Consider the following 12025-nt stretch of genomic DNA (forward strand, 5'->3'; position numbering starts at 1 on the left):
TTATTGTTTTTGTTGTCAACTTGGTTTTACCAATTAGTGTTTTTGATCCTCAGTGATTCAGATTATATTCAAGAATCCAGAAAACCAATGTTGGATAATGTGGCACACTCCAATAATAGTACTGTATTGTGATTTTAATTATTATAATCATTTAGGTCACAAGTTCCACATGCAGTTAGAATGAGAATATGGATAATAAACTGCCTATCCATTAATCTCGGTTGCAATAGGTATTGTGTCATAACTGTGGACATTTTAACTGTGGCTTTTAAAGTCTGTGTTCCTAGTGCTGCAGTTTATCACACAAATAATTTTTAGAGCTGATGGAAGAGGATATTGGATTTTGCTTATGTTCTGTACAGTAGAAAAAAGCAGTGCTTGCTTGCAATAATCACCCTGTCAGTTCCTTTGAAGGCTAATATTATTTCAATCTGCTGCCAGCTTAGTGCCTCGAGAGAAGTGCCACAAGTGGTGGCAAACATCGTGCATCTTGGCAATGTTTATCTGTGTTCTTGGCACAGAACTACCTTTATTGAATTCTGAGAATTTTAAAGATGAAATCCATTCAGTTTTGTCTACTGAAGACCCAGGGGAAAAGTCTTTTAGGACTAAAAAACCCCCGATATTTTACTCCAGATGGCCCTAGGCTATAATCTGAAGCATTTACCCAGCAGCAAGCCCCACAGATTTTAGCAAGATGTACTTTTGAGTAGGCAAGTTTGAGATTGTGTTGCTAATATCTTCATTCTGCATTACCTCAGGCACTTTTTCAGTTTTACATGCGCTTAATGAATAATCAAATAAACATCCAATAACGGTACTTCTAAAATGTATGTTCATTAAACTCATTGATTAACATATTACCAATATAACTGAAAATAACAATTTATTAATGAAGACCCAAAAGGCCAATCGTGATAAAATGATCTTACATTTTCCAGATTTTATTATTTCAGCTTGTAAATTTGCTTTTGTTTAAGGTTGCATTTCATAAAAGTGGGAGAGGCTACGTGTCCCTGTAAGGTTGAATGTTGCCTGCAGCTTAAATTCAGAAATTATCTGTAAGTGAGTTATCCAATTTTCTTAGGGCGCTTCCAGACAGCCCTTTAATCCAAGAACATTCGCATTTTAAAAACAGGAATGTTCTCGGATCCTTGTCTACACACACCCCAGAAAACTTGTGCTTTCTGGGACAGGTTTCCAGATGTACTCCCAGAATTTTCAGAGAGAACACCTGGACACTCTAACCCCCTCCTCCAACCCCTCAAAACCCTGTTTAAAAATAGAAGAACTTACCTGGCCTCCATTCACGTGGTGCAAGAGCTCTCCTGATGCACAGGAATGACGTGCCAGGAGAAAGAGGGGCAGGAGGCCGGGAGAGTTCTTTTGTTTTTAAAAGTGGGGGGGGGGTTGAGGTTTTGTGTCCTCACAGTTTCCTGGGCTAATTTAATCTGGAAAACCACGGGACTCCTGTCTGGACAGCCCCCTCAAAAGTCCAGAACTTTTGAGGGAGTAGTCCAGACAGCGGAAGTAGTGGGTTTATCTCGTGCCTTCCAAGAAAGCATGGAATAAACCCACTAACAATTAAATTCATGACAAACCAGGTTTTCCTGGTTTGAGGCAAATGAATGAGTGTTTGTCTAGGACGTCATCTGGACAGCCCCCTTATAATTAAGGGAACTCCTGCGTTAAAGGGGCTGTCTGGATGCACCCTAAGATTGCTGCTGAAATCTGTGACGGAATGTAAATATCCCTTTAAAACAAGCATCTCTGCTTTTCAAAAGAAAGTTTGTGGTATGGAGGGGTCAGCTGGTCACTACATTTTGTTGATGAAGTGATAAGGACATATTTCACAATAGCTTTGGGTGGGTGGGTGGGTGGTGGGTGGGATGCCAATAGAGCTCAGCCCGTTTTAAAGACTAATATGTTAATAATAACAATTAGAGTTGTTTCCTCAGCCATTACATTAGTGCAAGGCCATCCAGCGCAGTGTTTCCAGGTGGCTAAATATTTTTCACAGGCCACACCTGGATATCCATGCAAGAAAAACAAAACAAAACCTTTGACTGATAAAGCTGCTCTTATCTATGTTGACTCTTCTTTTAGATTAGGATCAGTGCTTTGTATGCCATCTGCTTATCCTGGCTTGATTGTATAGACTTCACTTTGTTGAATCTAAGAACGTGTCCAAGTTGCTTGCAGCTACTGTCTCTATTTTATTTTAAAAGTAAGGCTTTCTATTGAAAATAAATAAAGGCTGGACAGTTTACTTTTAGAAAAAGAAAGTTATTGGGGGGAAAAAACAATAAAGTAAAAGAAGTACTGTATGCTCACTCAGTGGGTCACAAATAATTGCTTATTATCCAAGAAATTTCAACAAGATGTTGCATAGGCAATTCATGCTATTCATACCAAAATTGTCTCTGGATTGCCAACTTTTCTCAAAATCAAAGCTAATATTTCATAATGCTCATGAAATATACAGAAATTTTGCCAGAGACTCCCCTATAAAATGTCCACATGTTTCCATGGAGTGGGATAATTCCAGGTTTTTCTCTGGAATTGTATGTTGCGTGTGCATGGGCGAAACACATCCCACCAGCCAACCCAAGAAGACACTCACACCAATTTTTGGGATCATAAATGGCCACAACTCGTTTATTGATTACAGGAACAAGGGTTGGCAGCCATGCATGGGTCCTGGATCAGGGATCGCGCAGCCTGCTGCTGTCCAATACCGCTTAACATGCCTTGGTGCCACCGGCACAATACTGTTCAACGTTAACTCGGCACCCCTGGGACCACCAGACGTTTTCCCCCTTCGTCTAGGGGGATATAAACCAGCCAGGTCCAGGGCCCATGCCACATGTCAAACGTGGAGTTGTGACAGGTTAACACAAAAGCCAGGCTAACAAAAATCCAAAACAGCCTGTCATGGAAGAAAAAGCTGGAGCAGGCACTGTGTCTGCTATTAGGTCTCGGACAGCCTTAAGTAGGCTGCCCGGGTGGTGGGAGAGGCCGGCCCTGGACACTCCAGCGGCGGGGTGGGGCCACCTCGGTAAGTTAGCCCGGTAACTTGGGCCAAGCCTTTTAAAATTAATATTTGGTATACTGATGTTAATTTAAACATCAAAAATAAAAAAACTTGCATATGTCATCTATCACCATTAATTTAAAGCTGTTAGTTAAGATATCTGATCAAAGAATGCCCTGAGGCAATGCCTTCATTCAGTAATAAACTACATAATAGTTGTGTCCTAGAAAAAGAGATGAAGTTTTCACAAGGCTTTTTAGGTAGTAAGACTAGCACTGGTAGGAGCTAATCTGTGTCCATATTTTAAGAGAGTTGCCTGGTTTCTGTTCTAGAGCTTTGAATTTCATTTTATCTGACTATCTTGGGTGCATATTTTGGAAAATGTGACTCTCCATAACCTTTTGGAAAGGCATGACCTTGGCAGAAATTATAACCTTTTGGAAAACCACTGGTCACATAACCTTTTCGAAAATTTCATTCATTACCATTTAGGAAGACCAGAAATCTCCTGAAAAGAGTTAAAAATACACTTGAGTCAATCTTCTCCTTTGTAGTAAACATCCACCAGCATTCATACAAGTCAACCCAGGTTTCTCAGCTGTTAAACTAAAATCCCAGATATCTCTTTGAACTGTTAGGAACAAAAATATGCCAATGCACAAACACACACACATGTATAGAGAGAGAGCAGAGTTTCAGAAGTGTTATTTCAGTTGCCCAAAAACATCTATTCTCCCATAAAATACATTGTTTCTAAATCATTCTCTCAAGAGACCAAAAATAAGTAGACTTCTTTAAAAGTAACATAGTTGGTTTACTCACAAACTTCATGTTTTCACCATACAGGTACTTTGCTTATCAATCCAGTTACAGATAGGATTTGAAGTCGTTCTCTGTGCAGGTAACATGGGGCATCTTTCTTAGAATCTTAACAGTCCAAAGTCCAAAGCTTCTCTCCGGTCTGAGAGTCTAATAGAGTCTGTTCTCTAAAGCATTCTGTTTCTACAGACTTCTAAACTGCGCTGTACTGTTTCTGATGCAAACACACACTAACTTCTAAAATGGAGTCTGAGTCTGAGTATTCCCAGATCCGGTCACATGGTCCTCAGCCCCTCCCACAACAAAGAGTTTAAGGAAAACTGCACACCAATACACACATATACACAATACAGTAAGAAATCGGAATTATATGCATAACAAATAACTAGTAGAGGCTTGAAGAAGGTTACTATATCCAACAGCATATGCCTTCATGAAGTAGAGTCTGTATAGGATGGTCTGTGTACACTAGATGTAACATCAGAATCTGAAAAATGCGTAGAAATGAGTGTTTCATTTTCAAAAACTCCAAACAATTTAATTGTCTTTGTTTTATAAGTAACATGGGGGAAAGGTTTATGGCTTAAGTTTTTTGTTCATGTTTTAATTATTTTAAAATAGTTTAACTGCTGTGATACCTGAGGAAATAAATTTCCTCGAATTTTGGCTCAAGTTACAAATTGGTATCTAAAACTCCATACCTCAATTCATTTGTTTGTAAATGCTTGTTTCTAAATATATGTTATTAATACTTGTCTTTGGTCAAACCTTTCTGGGGTACTATTTCATTTGAGTAAAAGTGACCTGGAATATACTGTGCAATTTAATAGCCTAAAATGAATCAAATTAATATAAAGTCATGCCAGAAGACCATTGCTTCAAGATTTCTAGTTTCTAAGCTGGGCTTAGCACAGCAGGTTAAACTGTTGTGCTGCAGAAAAATCCAGCCAGTTGGAAGGTTAGCAGGTTGAGCCTAGGCAGGGTGAGCACCTGCTGCTGGCCCCAGCTCACCTGCCCACCCAGGAGGTTGAAAGCAGAAATGCGAGTAGATAAAATAGGTCCTGCTTTTAGTGGGGTGGTAATAAAGGCGCCCTTAAAAGGACATCACTTGGAGGAAAGCTCCTTGGCATGGGAGATGGAGCGACAGCATTCCCCCCGTAGCCAGAGTCAAGCACAGCCTCCAAGATGCCAAAAATAAGATGGGGAAATTTGCCTTTACCTCTGTTTGTGTTGTCTGTCCTTGTTAATTGTATAATTGGCATTGAATGTTTGCCATATGTGTGTTCTGTAAGCCGCTCTGAGTCCACTTTGGAGTGAGAAGGGCGGGGGTATAAATACATTAAAAAAATCCATTGTGTTTAAGCCCAACTTTCTATATTCTGATAAGAAGTGAAGGTTGAAATGTGAAGTGGAAGCAGTTTAATACTGTGTAGTTGTATGTTCTTCTTCTTGATTTAAATATTCTAAACTGTAAACCTTCACACCTGGCTTCAGTCACTTTTATTTTCTATGAAGTTCCAAAATAAGTCTTAGGAACGGGTACATTTTGTAGACAACATTTAATTTTAGCTGTATTTTGCTTATGTGTTACAGCTACACTTAGCAGCACTGGCATCTCTGAAAGGAGACATCGTTGAACTTAATAAACGTCTGCAGCAAACAGAACGAGAGAGAGATTTGTTGGAAAAGAAATTGGCAAAGGCACAGGTTAGTCATTATTCAGCATGCACACACACTCTTTACTCTTAATGCTTCAGACTTTTTTAACCAATAGAAATATGACACACTTATAAGATAGTCATCAAATATGTTAAACCTAACGGCTATGTATAGAAAAGCTGACTCATTTGTTTGAGCATATTGAGCAGGGGAATGTTATGAAAGTTTGGTCAAAAACTATTTATCTTACTCATTCGCGTATGTAGCTCAGTTAACAAAGTCAATATGTTTCTGGGCATGGATTCTTTATTAGAAACTTCAGTACCAGAGGCAGAAATGACACAGAAAGAATAGGATAGGAAAGGAACAAGAGTTCTACAAGTTTCAACAAACATTTTATTTAAAATGAATTTGTACATTGAAATGAAACAACCATGTGAGCCATGCATAAGTAAAACAAAAACATTTTGAACCATGTAGAGACCACTTGAAACCTTTTCCAAAATATATCAAGGGAAGATTTTTGTTTTTGACGAACGTTTCTTCTCCATGTCGCTCCTTGTTTGGTAGCCATCCTGAGTCTCTCTTCAGAGGCGAGAAGGACGGGATAGAAATGCTCCAAATAAATAAATAAATATTAGTTGTGGAGGCAGGCTCATTTGCTCTTCCCTTTTCTCCCTGTGTTGCTCTTTCAGCATATTCAGTTCTGGAGACAGCTGCTGTTTATCCTGCTTGTTGTAGGAAGGACCACACATAGCTATAAGAGGATTGAGTAGAGCAAAATCCCACCTTGTTGCTTTGTTGCATTGTTTACTTCAAACATCTTCCCTAGGTTGGTGTTGTTAGGAGGGAAATAGGCAGCAACTAGACAAGAAAGAAAAGTGGGCATTAAAAAGACTTTGTCAAAATGGAGCTTCATTGTCCGAGGTTTTGTTACATTAAATATGTCTGTACTTTTCCAAGTTGGGTTTATTATTATCTTTTTACTGCTTTTCAACCTGGTTGCATCTGCATAGGACTAAAGCAGACTTCAGATTTGTCTGGGTCATAATAGTTTTTAGGTTCAGTCAGGATGTGCTCTTATTCTTCCTAAAATAAGGATAGGTTATTATGAAGAAGCAGTAGACAGAAAAATATTAGATTACTCAGGTGGATGCTTTCTTACTCTGCCTAAGAATAAAATGCCAGTGAGGGCCCACTTATATGCCAGTTGTTTCCACCCATTTTATAATAGAGTTGCCCACATATTCTCAAGGTGCCAGAGCACAGGTATTCTGACCTGCCTCCTCTCATAGAATCATTATTATAGAGTTGGAAGAGACCACATGGGCCATCTAGTCCAAACCACAGCCATGCAGAAAAAGCACAATCAAAGCACCCCTGACAGATGGCTATTCAGCCTCCTTTTAAAAGCCTCCAAAGAAGGAACTTCCATCACACTTCAAGGCAGAGAGTTCCACTGCTGAACAACCTTCAAATCTTAAATATTTAGTAGTGTTTGAACAAATGTCATTTTATATCCCTTGTTATGTTAGCACTGCAGAATTTCTGAAAAGGTAGCCAGAGAGACTAATGCTAACAAGCTTCCCATTCCTTAGATCAAGAAGATAATAAAATTCTGAGTCAGCTTGTATCAAAATTAGTTCACATACTAGAATTAGTAACTTGTGCTTAGAAACAGACTGATTCTGTGAATTTTTTTTAAAAAATAATAGTTTTGTTCTTAAATAAGAAAATTAGATGGATCGGGGGCTGTAAATTTGTGAGAAAACAGAAGATGAATCTATATATATAAATTTGTTAGGGGCATCCAACGAGGAAACAAAACTCAAAAAACCCCCAACGAAACTTAACCAAAATTCCCATGCCCATAACACAACCCACAAGGTACAAACATATCTACTCAAAATGAAAAACAACACAACAACACACTCACAAAACGGCAAAACAACAAAACTCAAAAAAACTCCAACGAAACTTAACCAAAATCCCCGTGCCCATAACACAACCCACAAGGTACAAACATATCTACTCAAAATGAAAAACAACACAACAACACACTCACAAAATGGCAAAACAACAAAACAAAAAACCCCCAACGAAACTTAACCAAAATCCCCGTGCCCATAACACAACCCACAAGGTACAAACATATCTACTCAAAATGAAAAACAACACAACAACACACTCACAAAACGGCAAAACAACAAAACTCAAAAATCCCCCAACGAAACTTAACCAAAATCCCCGTGCCCATAACACAACCCACAAGGTATAAACATACCTACTCAAAATGAAAAACAACACAACAACACACTCACAAAACGGCAAAACAACAAAACTCAAAAATCCCCCAACGAAACTGAACTAAAATCCCCGTGCCCATAACACAACCCACAAGGTACAAACATATCTACTCAAAATGAAAAACAACACAACAACACACTCACAAAACGGCAAAACAACAAAACTCAAAAATCCCCCAACGAAACTTAACCAAAATCCCCGTGCCCATAACACAACCCACAAGGTACAAACATATCTACTCAAAATGAAAAACAACACAACAACACACTCACAAAACGGCAAAACAACAAAACTCAAAAATCCCCCAACGAAACTTAACTAAAATCCCCGTGCCCATAACACAACCCACAAGGTACAAACATATCTACTCAATATGAAAAACAACACAGCAACACACTCACAAAACGGCAAAAGAACAAAACTCAAAAAAACCCCAACGAAACTTAACCAAAATTCCCATGCCCATAACACAACCCACAAGGTACAAACATATCTACTCAAAATGAAAAACAACACAACAACACACTCACAAAACGGCAAAACAACTGAGCATGCGCATTGGCGCCCAGCCGCAAGTTCCCTGGCGCGCGCACATGGCCTTCCGGCCAACGTTCCCTCTGCGGAAACCATGCCCACTCCAAGCCCCGCCGCGTCGCTTCCCGCACACACACACCCCCTGCCGCACACACACACGCAACCCCACGCTCCATCACTCCCCCCACCGCCGCATACACACACGCAACCCCACTCCCCCCGCCGCCACACACACACACGCAACCCCACGCTCCATCACTCCCCCCACCACCGCACACACACACAACCCCACTCCCCCGCCGCCGCACACACACACGCAACCCCACTCCCCCCGCCGCCGCACACACACACGCAACCCCACGCTCCATCACTCCCCCCGCTGCCGCACACACACACGCAACCCCACGCTCCATCACTCCCCTGCCCCAATCTTACCTCCTTTTACTTCACGCCACCTCCAAACCCCACCCCGCCCCTTCCCGCCCTGTCAAAATCTAGGAAAGACAGGAAGGAAGGAAAGAAGGAAGAAAGAGAAAGGGAGGTAAAGAAAAAGGGGGAAGGAAGGAAAGTTAGAGGAAGAAGAAAAGGAAAGAAAAGGAAAGATGTAAGGAAAGAAAAGAGAGACAGCAGAAGAGAAAGAAAAAGGGGGAAGGAAGGAAAGAGATAGAGAAAGAAGAGGAGAAGGAAAGATGGGAAGGAAGGAAGGAAGGAAGGAAGGAAGGAAGGAAGGAAGGAAGGAAGGAAGGAGGGAGGGAAGGAAAGAAGGAGAGAAAGAGGGAAGATTGGCCACAGCAACACGTGGCGGGTAAAGGTTGTTATTTCTATTATTATTATTATGCTATTGTTCCTATGAGACCCTTTTAGGGGGAATGGGAGAGGTGTCAGGTCCCGGAGGCAATGCATTGCATTATTGTTATTGTTATGATGGTGGTGAAATAAAAGGAAATAAAAAGAGAAAGAAGGAAGCAAACAGGGAGGGAAGAAAGGCAAAGGAAGAAAGGGGGAGGGAATGAAGGAAAGAGAGAAGGATGAAACCAAGTAGTGAAAGAAGAAAAGAAAGAGGTAGAGAAGGAAGAAAGGAGAGAAAGGGGGAGGAAAAGGGGGAAGGAATAGGTAGGGACCTCTCTTTCATAATAGTCCAGATATCTACCTCAACTTTGATAAGTTTTACTATAGGCCACAGCAACGCGTGGCAGGGCACAGCTAGTAATGTATATGTGTTTCTTTCCAAACTATTGATGCAATGTCTGATTTTCTAGAACAATATTTGTGCAATACACAAGACCATAATATTGGGAAATATGTGCTCAGAAACATTGGAATACAGTGATGCGATACAAGAGTGAAGCAATAGATTACAGTAACTTTTAAAGTGATTTAGGCTAACAAGTCTGTACATTTCTTGTCATTGTTGCTGTTGTTTTTATGTGTCAATTTTGACCTTCCTTGGAGATGCTAGTTGTCTCCTGTCCAAATACCCACCAGCTTCCAAAATCAATTAAGATCAGGTGTGTTCAGGATTATATATTTTTATGGCGTCGGGTTTGGATTCAAGCTTCTCGCAGATACATTTCATATATTAATATAAGTATGTTGCTTTTAATATTATAGCAAGGGAGAATTTCTAGATCTTATAAGACAAGACATTTTGGTACCAACATTTCAAGATTTATATGATTCCTGATATAATTTTAGTGTATCTCTTGCAGCAACATAAAAAGCAACATTTTAAAGACTTGTATTCGATTTTATAGATTTGTTTTATTGCTTATTCAAAATCTCAGATGTTTAGGAAGAGGAGATAGTGTCAAAATAATTGCCTTGAATACAATTTCCACATGGTCCTGCATCGTACCCATTCTGTGTCTTTCTCTTCTTCAACTGTACTTTAGTGTGAACAGTCCCACCTAATGAGAGAACATGAAGATGTGCAAGAGCGGACAACGCTTCGCTATGAGGAACGGATCACGGAGCTTCATAGCATTATTGCCGAGCTAAATAAGAAAATCGACCGATTGCAAGGAACTACTATAAGGTACATGCTTTTCATTGTATCAGTCAAGTACCAGTATGTAGATACTTCCCAGGTTTCATAGAATCATTTTCCTTCTTGAAACTCATCAGCTTTATTCCCTCCCAAAAGTAGAAAACTCTTCAGATTATTTCCCCTAAAATCCAAGTCTTCTGCTTCACCATCAACAGGCAGTCCCCAAGTTACAAACAAGATAGATTCTGTAGATTTTTTCTTAAGTTGGAATTGTATATAAGTCAAAACAGATACATTTTAAAGTGTCACTCCAGCAATATACGTATGTGTGTGTGTGTGTGTCTTTGTGCTATAGGGAAGGGTTAACACCCCTATGGTGTTTATTTTGCTGTCTGTGCCCCTGTTTAGAAGATTTCACCTCACTTTCTCCCCTCGGGGAGATAGAGCGGTATATAAATAAAATGTTGTTGTTGTTGTTGTTGATTAAGAAAAAGCTTATTAAATGTCAAATTACATTATGTTTTTACAAATAAAGCACCAAAACAGCATGTTTTACAACAAATGACAGAAAAAGCAGTTCAATACACGGTAATGTTATGTAGTCATTAATTGTATTTACAAATTTAGCACCAAAACATTGCAATGTATTGAAACAGCTGTGCATCTAGGCAGGAGGCAGACTGTGTTCGATAATACAGAATGTTGGATGAGCAAAGGTTGGATAAGCGAGACTCTACTGTACTTAACATTGTATAAGTTTTGTGGGATCTTATATGTTATTTCTCTTCATCTCAGGCAATTGCTTGTACCCCAAATGTGTTCCATGGTAAGAAAGGGAAAAGGGTATGGGGAGAGGATTTCCCCCATCAACCCAAAGACATGTTACATGTAAGGGAATGAAAGGGAGTAAGTGAAGGGAATGAATATGTGTGTATATGGACAAATGTTTACCTTTGGTACATAACTTTCCACCAATGAAGTGTCTATGAACCCACAAGTACTAATTGCTAAATGTATCTTAGTGCCTGTATTGCCACTGTTACTGTTAAAATTCCAATTAAAACTGAATCTTAGCAGAGAACTGGTAATACAGTTCTAGGCTACAGACTTAAAAGAACACCACACACACCCATTCAAGTAGATGTGTTTGTTACTTTAAAAAGAGTTATATCAATATGTTTAATTTATCTACAAGTCTAAATATTGTCAAGGCATTTCACTGACAATATTTGCTCTCGTTAAGGAACGAAGCATTTTCTTATCATAATTCAGTTCTCTGTTAAACTCAAACAAACCATTCCTACATCTGCCCCACTTTAAAAAACTCAGAAAGATCTAAATCTAAAGTCTGCTGCTGGCCAGGAAATTAGTAAAAGGATGCTGTGTTGTAAAAGTTATCTCAAATATTTCGCTCATTCAGCTCATGACTACCTGGAACAATCTTCTGCTGGCAGACTTGATTGATATTTATAGACAGAAGCTATTTCAGCATCTGTCCATAAGCCCCTCCTCAAAATTGGACTCTCTCTCTCTCTCTCTCTCTATATATATATATATATCCTTTTTCTGAACCTTTGGTCTTCTCTGATTTTGTCTATTTTTTTCTTCAGTATTCTCTCTTAAGACCTAGGACCCGGAACTTATGTTATCAGGCTGCCTTTTTATTTGTCATGCTTTTTTTTTGT

At 39.5% G+C, this 12025-nt stretch overlaps 1 protein-coding gene across 3 annotated transcripts in view; it reads left to right on the top strand.

Annotated features, from left to right (window-relative positions):
* The window catches only part of MCC (MCC regulator of WNT signaling pathway), a 266904-nt gene that overhangs the window by 142707 nt on the left and 112172 nt on the right, over positions 1-12025 (top strand). For all 3 annotated transcript variants that reach the window (XM_060761904.2, XM_060761905.2, XM_060761907.2), the window contains 2 exons: positions 5447-5560; positions 10246-10388. In XM_060761904.2, coding sequence (XP_060617887.2) covers positions 5447-5560; positions 10246-10388 — 257 coding nt within the window. The remainder of the gene's footprint in view (positions 1-5446; positions 5561-10245; positions 10389-12025) is intronic.

This window comes from Anolis sagrei, chromosome 2, assembly GCF_037176765.1.
Source record: "Anolis sagrei isolate rAnoSag1 chromosome 2, rAnoSag1.mat, whole genome shotgun sequence".
In the NCBI taxonomy this organism is placed as follows: Eukaryota; Metazoa; Chordata; class Lepidosauria; order Squamata; family Dactyloidae; genus Anolis; species Anolis sagrei.